This window comes from Chiloscyllium plagiosum, chromosome 1 (genome assembly GCF_004010195.1).
Source record: "Chiloscyllium plagiosum isolate BGI_BamShark_2017 chromosome 1, ASM401019v2, whole genome shotgun sequence".
NCBI classification, from domain to species: domain Eukaryota; kingdom Metazoa; phylum Chordata; class Chondrichthyes; order Orectolobiformes; family Hemiscylliidae; genus Chiloscyllium; species Chiloscyllium plagiosum.
Genome location: NC_057710.1, coordinates 90,159,694 through 90,175,503, shown reverse-complemented (window position 1 = coordinate 90,175,503; position 15,810 = coordinate 90,159,694). Strand labels below are relative to the sequence as shown.

The window sequence follows — 15,810 nt, the reverse complement described above, 5'->3', positions numbered from 1 at the left end:
TGATAAGAAGTTTTGTGATGCTGACTGAAGCAGAAATATTGACTTTGCCTACTAGGAGTAACTCTCTAGTCTTCAAAATTATCCTCTGATTTTTCACATCCATCCAAACAAGTAGATAGGGTCTTGGTTAAAAGACAACATCTTTGACAGCACAGCACTCACTTGGAATGACATAGGAGCATCTGCTTTGCTTTTTGGCTCAAGCCCTGGAAAGAGTTTTGAACCTGGAATTTTTAAAAAGGTAAGCATGCCAGCAAATAAGCTCTAGTTGACAAACTGTAAGCATTATAGAAATTTGAAAGCATACTAGAGCTGGTTGGATTATTGCAGTTTCTCTGCAGCAGATGCAATGATGCAGGACTGAATTACGACAGCACCAGGAACCTGGGGCGAGAGTGAGATATTTTGCGCGCTAACTGTGAACAAAATAATTTAGAATGTAACATTGATTTTAAAAAGGGGGCAAAACCATAATATTGAAAGCAAGACAATATAAACAACAAACAATCTTAAACAAAATATGTAAGGGAGATGAACGGTATGTGCACACATACTTGATTTCCCGCAGGGACAAGCCCTGTAACCTGATCGAGGACAATTTCCACAAGTCCCATGGTGGCAGACCTGCTCACATGTATGATTGCCACAAGATAGAGTTCTTCCACACACCTAAAAGCAATAAATTTATAAATTACATAAACAATTTTACTGAAATCTAAATCCTCAAAATTATTTATGTTAACATTGTGAGTCACTTCAGTACATGTTGACAAGACGTTCCTTCAACAGCACCTTCCAAATCACTGATCTTTACTGCCTTGGAGGACAAGGGCGGAGGTGTGGGATCACAGCTCCTTTCAAGCTCCCCCAAGGTGCACCATCCTAGCTAAAAACTATAATTGTTGCTCCTTCACTGTGATCAAAAGTCCTGTAATATTTCATCCTATCAGCACTGTGCTACACCCACTGCATCACCATCTTCTTTGGGGTAATTAGGGATGACCAATAATTGCTGACCCAGACAGCAATGCTCACAACCCTTCTACAAATGAAAAAAAACCTGGATAAATTAAGAAAAGCGTACAAAATAGAAACCAGTAAGCTAATCTACAACAATGAACAGAAGATACTGTAAATCACAAAATAGCTGGAAAAGCTCAGTGGGCATCTGAGGAGAGAAAGCAGAGTTGACATTTTGGGTCCAGTGAATCTTCGAGAGAACTGTTCGTTAAATTCTGGCACAACAGCGAACACATGTCCGGGTCAGAGATGTGATGCTGGAACCCCGTCTGAAGTAACCAGCCCAACTATACAGGATGCTGAAAGGGAAAAGAGTGAGTGGTGAGTTGCGGGGACAGTGAGTGTGAGGAGAGCAAGAAAAACATGGATGAGAGGTCCTGTAAAATAAAGGCAGCATGTTTCAAACCTTTCAGCAATGGCATACTCAGCTAACAATATTACTTGTAGAATTATAAACTTTGAAGTGGACAGTATAGAACTCCAGAAGGACATATACAATCTGGTGGAGCAGGCAGATAATTGGGCAGATGAGCTTCAATGTAGAGAAGTGTTAAGTGATGTATTTTGGTAGAAAAACTTTGATAGACAATACAAAATATGGGTACAATTCTAATAGGGCGTGCATAAGCAGAGGGACATAAGTATAAATGTACACAGAAAGTGGCAGATAGGTTGAGAAACCATTAAGGTTAAAGCATCCTCCACTTTATTAATAGGGTCATATTGAGTAGAGGGATAGACAAGTTACACTGCAGCTTTATAGATCTTTATTTAGGCCACACTCAGAATATTGCATACAGTTCTGGTCACCACACTACCAGAAGGATGTGGATGCTTTGGAAAGGGTATAAAAAAGGTTTACCAGGATATTGCCTGGTATGGGGTTTTTAAGCTATGAAGGAAGGTTGGATAGACTGGGTTTGTTTTCACTGGGACACAGAAGTTGAAGGTGATCTGCTAGAAATTTAAAAGATTGTGAATGGCTTGGTTGAATGAAAAGTATGAGTTTTTTCCCCCCAGGGTAAGCAGTCAATTACTAGGGGACAAAGATTCAAGGTGCAAGAAATGAAGTTTAAGAGATGCGTGAGGCAAGTTTTTCACACAAAGGATGGCGAGTGCCTGGAACACATTGTCAGAGGTAATGGAAGCAGACACAATAGCAGTATTCAAGAATCACCTGGACAAATACATGAACACTGCCATAGAGTGATACGGATCCTGTAAGTGAAGCCAACTTTGGTATTGAAGGGCAAAAATGTATCAGCGTAGGCTTGGAGGGCTGAAGGGCCTGTTCCTGTACTGTATTGTTCTTTCTTTCTTTAGTATAAGAGCAAGAAGGTGGTGTTTAACTTATATAAGATAGACCTTAGCTACAGTATTGTATACAGTTATGGGCACCATATTACTGTATAGGAAGAATGTGAACACACTGAAAAGTGCAAAGGATGCTTACAAGAATAGCTTCAAAAGCTGAGGAAGTTCAGCTATGAGGACAAATTGAAGAAAGCGGGACTGTTCTTCGAGAAAAAGGCAGAGAGGAGAACAGATCAAACAGATGTTTTTAAAATCATGAATGAGTTGGATAGAGTAGATAAAGAGAAATTGTTTCCATTTGGAGGAGGAACAAGAACTAAAGGGCATAGATTTAAAGTGATCTATAAAAGAAGCAAGACTGAAGTGAGGAAAAGCTTTTTCATTTGATGTCACTTTGGCATCAGTGATTCAATTGGAGATGTTTAGCTATGAAGCACATGACTTGTGAATCAACAGCCTTACTTTTACCTCCAGAGAACCATGATTTCCAACTTGCACTTCTCCCTCAACCAATTTGGTTGCACATTTTAGAAATATTGACCATACCAAAGTGTCTTCAGTTACTTTAATGAAAATTGGCACTTTGCACGTTAAGAACCTGCAGACCCCAGGAGGTAAAAATAAATAGTTAGAAGCTGCATATTATAAAAACTTTTTCTAAAGTTTGCACCTGCATAACACAAGTTCTGAACTGATTATTTGTACATAATATTCACATCCCTCAGCAATGTTACTCATATTAATAAGTAGTTTTGGATTATCAACAAGTTTGCAATCGACTCAGTAGGGTCTTCTGTTTCTGATCAATATCTGCTTTTAATTTCCAACAACTGATTATGGGTCAATTGTCAGAAGGGTCACTAATAAATCACTAATTCATCTGATCTACCTAGCTAATCTATTGTTACTTCAGGTTACCTTTTCACACTGCCATTGTGGTCTAGCACATAGCCGCTCAGCTGTTTCCTTCCCACACAAACACTGTTGTCTGCTAACACGAGGACATTCCGGGCAAGTACCTAAGAACAAAAATTAACCCAGTTATAGACAATTTTGAATATATTTCTAAATTCAAACAAAAGCATATATATATTTCAAACAAACTTGATCAAGGTATAGTACTCTGTTTTTCTGCATATCAGAAAGGTCGTTGCCTAATTTTGATCACTTAGTCGTTCTATCAAAAGTTCTCCTTTAAATCCTTTAACAAGACCTTGAAAGCTACACTCTGCCGATGGGGCAAGTATGCTGAAAATCAGTAAAATATGTGTATGCTAAGTAACTGCTGAATTCTATCACACTTCCAGTTTTTATTCAAGATTCCTAGCATCCAGATTATTTTGTTTCATAAATTATGAAATTTTAGATGAGACAAATGATCTTGTGATGCAATATAGAATAGTGTACTCTCACTACTTCTGGAACCAAATAGACAGAATAAACAGCACTTCAGGTTTCGGATATCAGACATGAAACCGAAGTAACAGATATTTTCATTCTACAGAAAAATTCTACTAGGGGGCATGGTAGAACAACTTTTCCAGTGGCATCAAATCCCAAAACTGCAAAAAAAAAAGTTTAAGTCAAGCAACCATGAAAAGTTAAATACAGTACTAAACTAGATTCATCATCGTGTTCCACAGATATAATAAAAGAATTTAAAGAAAGCTAATAGCTGCCAATTATTCATATTTAGCAAAGTATAATATCAGGAGGATTTAACCAGAGTTTTATTTTTCATTCCAGGTTTTAATAGGCATCCCAAGATTGCAAGGGGAATTGAATGGTATAACGGACTACCTCATCTTTTCACCACACAGAATTGGTTTCAAATCCAGCCTACTCATCTGGAATGAAAATAGAACCATAGGTTTTACTAGTCCAAAAAATTGATTTCTAATAAGTAAAGTCATTCAGAAAACTGCACAATGGTACAGAAATTTCATAGGAACACTGAATCTATAGAAGACTTATGATGACTTGACCAGACAACAAGCTGTGATACTAATTCAACACACCTATACTGACATCTCGGATCTTGAATAATTTGAATGAAAACTTGGCAAAATACTGCTGATAACGGAAATACGAAAGAAAACAAAACATTGCTGGAAATTTTCACTATGTCTGGCAAGACCGTATATATGAAAACTATGACTGTTATTTTGTTTCACAACAGGTTTTAAGGCAGGATGGCATCACATTCACCTATAGAGTTAATGGAGTTATGTCAACTTAGCTCATCGCGGTTTAAACTACAGAAAATTTAACACAGTGTTCCTTGCTGCATTTAAAATCCTATTTCAAAAAAAATTTTTAAATTACATAAACGCTCCAAACATTTGTCTTTTTAGAATATGAGAGAGAACAGAAGCAAGTAAAATGAAAAAGTGAAAAATTATCAAAATCATTACTTTACACATATGTTCTATTTGGTATAGGTAAGACAGAAACACATTAGAAATCAATAGTACCATTTTCTCTCACCAAGTATGTTCCTTGTAGTTAATTTCAAAATACATTTTGCTTGCATTTGGGGTTAATTGTAACACTTGTACAATGTCCATATTGTGGAGCCTGTTGGACTATAATCTGATGTTGTGTGAGAGTTTCAACAATGTCTATACGATCCTTCATCCTGCTTCTTAACTCACTTGCTTGAATCTTAATAACTGAACCAACCTGTATGACATGGATTTTCACATTTATGCTGCCCACAAGTTAAGAGCTGGTTGCATGGCTGTTGACAGGACCACCCCTTAGCACTGCAGCGTCGGGAGACTGGTTTAGCTTTTTTACAGTAACAGGTTATAGCGACCATCTTTGGACAAGGTGGGCAAGGACCTAAATTAGAAACACAAACCTTGTTAGACTCATTGTATAGCTTATTAATGTTGAGTAGATCAATTTGTTAATTCTAAATCACTTTACCAGGATGGCATAAAAGAAGACACTTATGTCCACATAAAGGCTTGAATCCTTTGTCACAGACTTGGCCACAGGAATGAGGTACCAACCAAGGGTCTGGTGGGGGATCTTCAACCTTTCCACAGTAACAGTAGTATCTTGTTGGAGTTTGAGACTGTTCATAAGGGTGCCTGCATTTAGGACTGGACAGACCAAATAGCAAAATAATATTGTTGGAGTACCAGAATTATTAATTGTATATGCCTAAAGTTAAATTTTATTGTATTATACATTTCTTTTGGCGCTATGTGTTTGTCCAAAAGGCTACAATTGGCAATTCTAAAATAAGTTAGTATGTTGCATTCAACCTAACAGCAAAGAGAGTTATTAACATTTATGACATGTAGAAAGATTAATAGGTTAACAAAATAGTGTCCTCAAAACCTTCATTTATACCCTTAAGTCATTTTTTAAAATAAAAAAAGTCACAAATGAGCCAACAATCAAACATTAATTGGTTAACTTAACAGTCTGTAAATATATGATAGCCACCTGTGAACAGCTTCCTACATTCGTGGGCACTTTCCCAGACAGTGACATAATTGCCTTACTCAAAATTTCCATACCTGCTTTTTGTTCAACACTTGAAAAAAACCTTTTTCTCTACCCCATTAGATAAGATTGCATTAGGTCATTCATGAAGGAATTGCTTCCACGACCTTGGGAATCTTGCTTGCAGGGTAAGAAATCATAACAATTTGGAGATGCCGGTGTTGGACTGGAGCGTACAAAGTTAAAAATCATACAACACCAGGTTATAGTCCAACAGGTTTAATTGGATCACCTGAAGGAGTGGCGCTCCAAAAACTAGTGCTTTCCAATTAAACCTGTTGGACCATAACCTGGTGTTGTGTGATTTATAACAATTTAAGGTTGTGTTACTTCGTTAGTTATATGTCCGGCCTCTATTAATATACCTACTGATTATCTCTGTTTAAATTAACTCATAATCTATGCTTATTACTTTGTTCAAACATTCTTGGCTGGTTTCCAAGCATCCAGTACCAGATTTCAAAAAGCATTTACTGTGTTAGTCTCAAAGTGGTTTACTGTAGTCACGTTAGCTTACTAATCCTCTACTTCCTGACCCAAAGACCGCAATCAATAAGAACAGCCCGACAAACCCCCTCCACAACGATCCTCAACACCAGAATCCCACAAAGTTGCATACTCACCCCTTACTATACTCCTTATACACTCACAACTGTGCAGCCAAATTCAGCTCAAACTCCATTTGGAAGTTTGCTAATGACACCACAGTTGTGAGTTGGATTTCAACAACGAGTCAGAGTACAGGAAAGAAATAAACAGCTTAATGGCATGGTGTAAAGAGAACAATCCCTCCCTCAACATCAGCAAAATGAAGGAGCTGGTCATTGACTTCAAGAAGTGGAGTGGAGGACATGCCCCTGTCTGTATCAATGGTGCTGAGGTGGAGGTGGTCAAAAGCTTCAAGCTCCGAGGACAAAATATCACCAAACTATCCTAGTCCAGCCACATAGATACTGCAGTTAGGAAAACACACCAATGCCTCTACTCCCTCAGAAGGTTCTAGAAATTCGGCACATCCACAATGATTCTGACCAGTTTTTATAGAAGCATCACAGCAAGTATCCTACCCAGATATATCACAACTTGGTATGGCAACTGCTCTACCCAAGACTGCAAGAAATTAAAGAGATTTGTGAACTAGCCCAGTTCATCATGAAAATCAGCTTTCCTTCCACTGATTCCATCTATATTTCCTGTTGTCTCGGGAAAGCAGCTAACATAATCAAAGCCCCCTCTCACCACAGTTATACTTTCTTCCATCAGGCAGAAGATATAAAATATTTAAGAATAGCTTCTTCTCCACTGTTATCTGACTTATGAACAGACTTCCCATATATTAGAGTTGATCTTTCTCTGCACCTTCTCTGTAGCCGTAACATATATTTGGCGTTCTGTTTGGTTATCCCACATACTTACTTGATATGATTTGTGTGGTTGGCAGGCAAAATGATACTTTTCACTGTATTTTGATACATGTGACAATAATGAATAAAATCAAAGTAATAATCAAACCATAGGAATGGTTAGGTTATTCTAAAACTATTAGTTTACTTGAAACTTCTAAAACTACTAACACCTATATCAAAGGTGCTTCAAAACTCCCTGAAATGTGAAGCAATCAAATTTCAAAAATAATCTTTCAAACTGATTGCAGTTGACATATTCATTTTTAGTTGACCTGACATACCTATACATAGATTAATACAATTCTGCACAATCATGCATGTAACAAGTGAATATTTACATCATGAACTAAATCAGAATAGTTTTACAAGAGTGAAATCTCCAAGCAGGATTACTAAACAAGTATTATCCAGTCATCAGGAGGGGTCCAGAAAGATGTTTAGAAAATGCTTAAGACAAGTTTTGTCATAAGGTAAAGACAGTACCTTTTTATTTTTCTGTATTTTTCATTGTGGACTGAATTGGGAAAATATCTATTCTAAAAAACAAAGACTGTAGCAGGATTTTGAATTGCAAATAACTGAAACTCATTGTAAGCATTGTTTACACAGTTGCTGACTCAAACTATGTAGAAAGTGGTGCAAACGAGCTGGGTACAAGTTGTGTACAAACTGAGATTCAGCTGGCAACAAAGTGTTGATTCCTGTGTGGACTAGTGACCAGTTATCATTGACAGAGATCCTCCTCTTTCCAATAACTATGTGATTGGTTCTTTGGTTGATGAACAGCTTGGGTCTATGAAAAATGATAAAGAAAAGCTATTCCACCTCCACCAGCTCAGGAGCTCTCCTGTCTTCCGCTGTAAAAGCCACGTGGAGCCTGAAGAAAATCAGTTCATCTTTCCTTCAGCTGTCGTTATAGGTTTGGACTTTTAATCACGAAGTCAGAGACATTTAATAAAAGTGCGACTCAGCCACCTTGTGGTTCCTGCAAACTATTGAAGACACCTGGAGAAGGAAGACCAGGAACCAGCATGCTGATCAGCACATCCATGAACAGAAACCACTGAATTGCTTAGACAGTCATGCCTCTATCCATTACATTCATGTCGTTTTTTGAGAGAGCACACACGTCAGAGATTAAACTAGTAGGAGTTACACCTTGATGCTTCATAATTGTTTATCCGTAACTAGAATGATTTTGTTTAAAGTAAGTAGTAATTATAGAACCGTAGAATCCCTAGTGTGGAAACAGGTCATTTGGCCCAACAAATCCTCACCAACCCTCCGAAGAACATCCCACCCAGACCCATTCCCCTACTCGATTACTCTACATTGCCCTTGACTAATGCACCTAGCCTACACATCCCTGAGCACTATGAGCCTGAACACTATGGGCAATTTAGCATGGCCAATTCACCTAACCTGCATATCTACAAAGATGCAAATGCAGACATAAATGCACATATGCAAATTCACCCCGAAGACACATATTTTATTCTATTTTATTCAAAAAGCACCAATCTGGAGGCAGTCAGTCTATGTGACATGTAATAAATTCCTACTGTTATGACACGGCGGTGAACCCCTCTGCTAATTAAACCAAACAGCCAGAAAAGCTCACCTCGCCTCAATCTCTTGAAGAATGAGCAACAGAGAACTCCCAAATTCCAGTGAAGAAAACAAAATCAATTTATTCTTTAACTCTAAAAGTGAACATTAAACAATAACTATTGACAACTCTAAGCCTTCTTTCTCCGAACTGCTTGCTATCTGCCTCCAACTCGATAACAAAATACTGTTCCCATAAATGCCCCTATTAAAATTACATCAACTTAATTTTCAAAACCCTACTGCTGCTGTCTCAATGCCGGTCTTCCTCTGGCTGTAGATCTCCCTGGGTCGTCTTCCATCTTTTGCTGCAAAGATGTGAAAAGGTACCTTTCTTGTACAGAAGTGCATAAATTTGGTCAATGCATTCAGTCAACCAAGGTGTACTCTTTAAAATCTTTAATTTTTGTGATAACTCTCAGAATAGTGGGGCTTGATTTACAGTGAAGATGAGTTAGAATTTATCTTTGAAAGAGAAAGTAATGAACATGTATTTAATGTGCTCCAGTTGAAAACAAATATCTACAGCTTACCATGGCCAGGGATGATCTTTTCTTCCAAAGTCATCATCCAACAAAGAAGATACAAGAAAAATGCTGTCTTTTGCCCATTTTTGGATACATGAGATGTGAAAGATACAGTAACAACGGAAACAACTCCAGATCTAAATGAGAAAAAAAATGAATCTTAGGTGCATTACAAATTAATGCTTACTTGAGAAATGTATTTCTAAAGTATATATTTAAAATAAGTTAAGTTACTGTCTGTCACCCAATGAGCAGATCTAGTTTCAAAATTTCTAACTCCTACACAGTTCTGATGCCATTCTAAGTACTACTCTAATACTCTATTTCCTGAGGAATGGTTCAGCGAATAAGGTCACAAAAAGATGTCATTGTTAAATTACATAACCCATGAACCAAGTTGGTGATAATGCAGAAAAAGAAAAATTAACTAATTGTAGGAGATAATAAATAAAACAAAAATCCTCATCATTGCTCCTCACTAGAATTAAGCGACTTAAAAACATTCCTAAATAAAAAAAAAGTGCATATATATTTGGCTGCTAGGACAACAATTTGGAAGAAACATTCAACATGTATCAAATGCCTTGTTTGAGGTGTGACTTGAATTAACAGTTTAGCATCAGAATAATTTAACATGCATTAACCAGAATCAATTTGCAGAGTATTCAACAAGAAAAGCAACATGATTGTGAAGCAACTGTTAGTGTAGGTGTTGGCAGAAAGTCAACTTTTGAAGATTCCCAAAATGGGGGGGGCTTTGACTTCTATGTCTGGTCACCATCTTCATCTTTAGCCATGTGGAGTCTGCTCCATGTGAGCATTTATTAAATCAGTGAACGTTTGCAGCTCCACTCATGTTAGCTGCTTAATCCCTTGAACTCAAGTTACAAAGGTAGTCATCTAATGTGGGGTGTAAAGTGGAGGCTGTCTACAAACAAGAATATTGTACATCATGGCAGAAAAGTGGGTCATCCCACATACTGAGCATATGCAAAATATGAACATGCGAGCCAATAAAAAAAGTTCTCTCATACACTCTGTATCATAATTCCATATATTTTAAAAGGTATGGTACTATCACCTCTTATTTCTAAATTAAGCTCTATCAAAAGGTTCATGTCTTACAGTATAACATTTAATGATGATCATTTAACATGTGATATAGTTATTAGAAATTGAAAAATAACTAACAATATACAAATAATCAGAACTGTTAAATACAGAATTATAATTCAGCTAGTGCAATACTTGATCAATTTGTTAAAAGGAAAAAGCAAAGCCCACATTAACCCTGAGCTAACACTATCAGATCCACCACAAGGTGGCATATACACCAAGTCTAAAATACTATTTTGCCAAAATGTCTTCAATACTTACAGCCTGATTCCTCTTCACTGAGGCTATGCAGATGAGACATGTTTGAGCTCCTGACTGAAATGCATCATTCAGATATTGTTTTGTACGTTCCAATTCTCTAGAAGAATCTTCACCTAATATAAATATTAATCCATATCAAATATTTTATAAATTTTGGATTTTTAATGCATGTCTACTTCCTAACAGTGAATGACATCCCACTTGCTTGCATATGTAAATGTAAATTTTTCTCCAACTTTAAGTTGTCATTTCTAATTTTAAGATGCAGCAAACAAACTACAACAATAATCTTCCATACCAATATCAACAATTATAAATGTAAATGTAAGTCAAAAGATTCAAACAGAGACAAATCTGAGACTGGAGCAAAGATCAGCAACATTCCATGATAATGAATGGACTGTCACTCTTTGCTGAAGTCAATGTGAAACTTAATTTTACACTATTCAAGCTTTAAAATTATGCTTTTTATTGCAGATGTACATATGTAAATCGGTCACTCACGTGGATATTGTAAATTTAGACTCTTCTGCAACTTGCTTACAGAATTTTCGACTTGCTTCAATTCTTGCTCCAATAACATAGACTCTCCTGCTCTTTGGATGCTCCCTGACCTGCTGTGTTTTTCCAGCGCCACACTTTTTGACTCCAATTTTTGTTACAGATAAGAGGCCCACTCAAACTTTCACACAGCAACTTGCAAAAATTCTATAGTTTCTCAAGTCAGCATCTTCTACATAATTTTTTCCCAATATTAAAACTTGGCAGAGGTAAATGTATATGCTGTCCTCTGACAAGTTCATATCCTTAGGACCACAACATGTGACCACATTGGCACACTCAAGGAAAAGTCCTAGAGGCATGTGTTGGACCTTATAAAGATGGTGAATGTAAATTAAAAGGATTCATCTTCACTGCCTACACGCATATACAGGTTGTCCAAGATATGGAAAGTGATGTCCCTCGATGCCCTATTTTGTCTTTGACTGGGTCTATGTGACATGAATTGGCTAATGGTTTGGCAAGCTACTACAACCATTTTTAAATCAGTTTTCCCCTTTTATTGTGAAGGATCTTCATTTTTTGTGAAAACCATACAAGACCTACATATCAGTAGCAATACCATGTCCATGTGCTCTTTCAACATTGCCAGCTTATTCCCTAACATTCCACTCAAGGAAGCCACTGGAGTTTGCACTAGGTCACTGCATCATGGCAACACACATGTACCACTGGTGCCTGAACTGTTTTTCTTTGAATTCATCAATGTACCCACACATGCAATTGAGTTACGTTTCAACAACGCATATACCCAAACAGCCAGAATTGCCTTTCGGCCTAGCTCTAGCGAATATATTCACTAATTTCCATGAGCAGAATGTATTTAAGAATGACCACTAATCTCTCACTCCTGGTGTACTTGGGACAACTAGATAAAATTTACAACATTCAAATAGGTAGATGAAAAGAATTTTCTCACAAACCTTAGGCTCCATCCTGCACACAAATTCATCTCTGAAATGGAGCAGTCAAACCAGTTCCCTTTCTTTAATGTGCTAATTGATAAATCACAACAATAGGGATTACTGCAGTTCCAAACATCAGTTCAATTTGCAACTTCATGAATAAGGCCCTAGCCGTCTACTTAATGACTAGGCTTGATCCCAAAATACAGCACATCTCTGCCACTGGATCAAATCATCACTTATTGAACATTGCATAGATCATACCATGGCTCTGATAGTTATCCATTCCACCCATCATTACCCTAGAGGGAAAGCTACCTCAAAAACTTTAACGGATGATGCTAGTCATTTCACGCTGCTATTTTGCGATAAACACACTAGTGGTTGCTGGATGCTGCTGTCAAGCTAAAACAAAGTTCTTCCCATCACACAAATGAGATATCGGAACTTCAATACTGTTCTGTCACCTGATACATAGGCTATACGGCCTAACAACTGGGGAATTGCATCAAAAATAAACAAGGCCCTTTGATTGTTCACAAGGGGAAGCATGCTGACCATGCTCAACCAGCTCTTGCTTGTAAAACTCAGGGCATTGCATATAATAAATGCAATTTCTCTGCTGGATAGCATTTACTATATTATCCAGAATGCACGAAGATTTACACTGGAAACCAATTTAAGATTATCTCACAGTGTTTCATTTGTTAGAAGCCAAATTTTATCATAAACAGGCCCACACACCACTTTGTCCTGAGGAAAGGGCTATGAGGATAGCTAATCCATACTCCATCATGGCAATATCCTGACCAGAGTCAATTTTTCCAGTTTGAATTTAAATTTTTAACTAGGACATTTAAACAGTTCCTACCCACTTCCACTGCAACTTTTGTTCCACGGGGAGAAAGTGAGGTCTGCAGATGCTGGAGATCAAAGTTGAAACTTTATTGCTGGAACAGCACAGCAGGTCAGGCAGCATCCAGGGAACAGGAGATTCGACGCTTCCTGAAGAAGGGCCTGTGCCCGAAGCGTCGAATCTCCTGTTCCCTGGATGCTGCCTGACCTGCTGTGCTGTTCCAGCAATAAAGTTTCAACTTTTGTTCCACCAATCAGTACCCTCTTTTCATGCCATACAAGTTGTTTTTAATTTCTAAAGTTGATTTTCTTGCATCTCAGTATTAATGAGTGCAAGATAAAAAGCTTCAACTTCATGCCATTTTACATTCCGTACTTTCATACAATTTTCTTTTAAAAGGATGCCATGCGAGATAGGAGAAAGAGTAGGCCTTTCAGATCCCTGTGCTTCCTCCACTATTCCAGATTATGGGTGATTATCTACTTTATATTCCCATGCTATCCCCATATACAGGGGAACCTCGATTATCTGAACGAGATGGACGGGCACTGTTTCGTTCGGATAATTGATTATTCGGTTAATCAATTCAATACCTTTCCTCTGGGGTTCTAAGTTTTCAATTAAATCTGCTCCCCGTTCAGGAGACGAGCAGCAGCACGGCATGCATGCACATACGAGCCCTCGCACCGCTCCCCCACACCCCTGCCGAACAGCCCCCAACACTGCCCCCCATTTGGCCCCTCTCCAGAGCAGCCGGACTGGACACTAACAAGACTGGTGCTGCTACTGCCTTTTTATTTTGGGGGGGGGGGGGAAATCAGAATCTCCAAATAGCACGCACACGGACACACACACTACTTTTTACTGTAACATTTTGACAGGTTCCACCTTTGCCCTGTACAGGACAATGTTAGAGAGATTATCTGGGGAGGGGGTAGGCTATACGCCTATAGAACTCCAGGGAAAGTGTGGGAAAAGAGGGAGGGGAGAGTTTTGATGTATGTCTCTGTCGGGACCTCAAGATTTCCTTTGGATAATCAGATTTTAAGATATATGGTATTCAGATAATCGAGGCTCCTCTGTACCTTAATGTTATTAGTAACTACAATCTTATCAATTCGTGGCCTGAAGTTAATTCATGACTGAACTTTTCCAGCCCCTGGGGTAGAGAATTCCAAGATACACCACCTTCAGTGAAGACTTCCTCCCAAATGGTTTGCCTTTGGGACTGAGACTGTGCCCTGGGATTCTAAATCTTAGAAGAAACAAGTCTTTCTGCATCTATTCACCCAATCCCTTTAAGGATTTTGTAAGTTTCTATGAAATCACCCTTCATTCTTCTAAAAGCCAATGAATACAGGCAAGGTCCTGTCAATATCTCGGCATAGCATAGTCCCCCATTCCATGAATTAGTCGAACAAACTTCCCCTTCACTCCCTCAATGGCAAGTATATCCATCCTCAAACAAAAGGATCTAACTGTACAGATCTCTAAATGCAATCTCACTAGCACTCTATACAATTGCAGCAAGACCTTTTTGTTATTGTGCTCAAACCCTCTTACCAAACAAATTAACATATTGCTTGCAGAATAATGAAAAAAAAAATTCTTCACCCTCATTCTTTCTACCAAAATGGATAAACACACATTTATTTATATTATATTTTACCTGCTATGCTCTTGCCCACAGATTCTAACTTCACTTGAAACTTTTGCATCCTCCTCAAAACTCACATTCACACCAAACTTTGCATTGTAACGCCAGGGACCCAGGTTCAATTCCTGCCTCAGGCGACAGTCTGTGTGGAGTTTACATATTCTCCCAGTGTCTGTGTGGGTTTCCTCCAGGTGCTCCGGTTTCCTCCCACAATCCGAAGAAGTGCAGGTTAGGTGAACTGGCCATGCTAAATTGAACTAGTATAGGTTATTAGTCAGGCATAAATGTATGGTAGTGGAATGGGTTTGGGTGGGTTAGTCTTCAGAGAGTTGGTAAGGACCTGTTGGGCTGAACGGTCTATTTCCACACTGTAGGAATTCTAACTTCTAAATTCTCACTATAACCTGCCATTAACTGCCATATCCAAATCATTGATATAGACCACGAACAACTGGGGTCAGAGCACTGTTTCACTAATCGCAGTTGGTCAACCTGAGAACAATTTATTCTCACAATCAGGTTTCTGCCCCTTAGCCAATCCTCAATCCATGCTAGTCTATTAAGACCAAGCCCATTTGTTTTTATTTTATTCAGTTGATCAAAGAAATTCCAAAAGTCAAAATACACCATATCCACTGGTTCTCCCTTATCAAGTTCGCTAGAAACATCCTCAAAAAACTGTTTGTCAAAGTTGGATTTCTCTTCATGAATCCAAATTGACTTTGCCCAAACAGCCCTTTTTTTTATATAAATATAAATACCCACTGACCATCTTTTCTAATAGATTCCAGTATTTTCTCCACCAATGATTTAATAGGTTTGTAGTTGCACCGTTTGCTCAGTCCCTCCTTTCTTAAATAGTGGGATACATACAACCTTTGAATGGATCAATAGTTTTGCAGAATGAAGAGAATTTTGAATGATCACCACTGGATTCATAGAACATGGAACAATACAGCACAGAACAGGCCCTTCGGCCCACGATGTTGTGCCGAACATTTGTCCTAGCTTAAGCACCCATCCATGTACCTATCCAATTGCCGCTTAAAGGTCACCAAAG

General features: G+C 38.1%; 1 protein-coding gene across 1 annotated transcript in view; it reads right to left on the bottom strand.

Moving 5' to 3' along the window:
• nfxl1 (nuclear transcription factor, X-box binding-like 1) overlaps window positions 1-15,810 on the bottom strand; it is a 170,011-nt gene that overhangs the window by 132,230 nt on the left and 21,971 nt on the right. The window contains exons 3-8 of the mRNA XM_043691569.1: window positions 10,772-10,884; window positions 9,401-9,531; window positions 5,266-5,444; window positions 5,017-5,178; window positions 3,253-3,353; window positions 555-669 (exon numbers count right to left, since the gene is read on the bottom strand). Of these exons, the coding sequence (XP_043547504.1) occupies window positions 555-669; window positions 3,253-3,353; window positions 5,017-5,178; window positions 5,266-5,444; window positions 9,401-9,531; window positions 10,772-10,884 (801 nt within the window). The remainder of the gene's footprint in view (window positions 1-554; window positions 670-3,252; window positions 3,354-5,016; window positions 5,179-5,265; window positions 5,445-9,400; window positions 9,532-10,771; window positions 10,885-15,810) is intronic.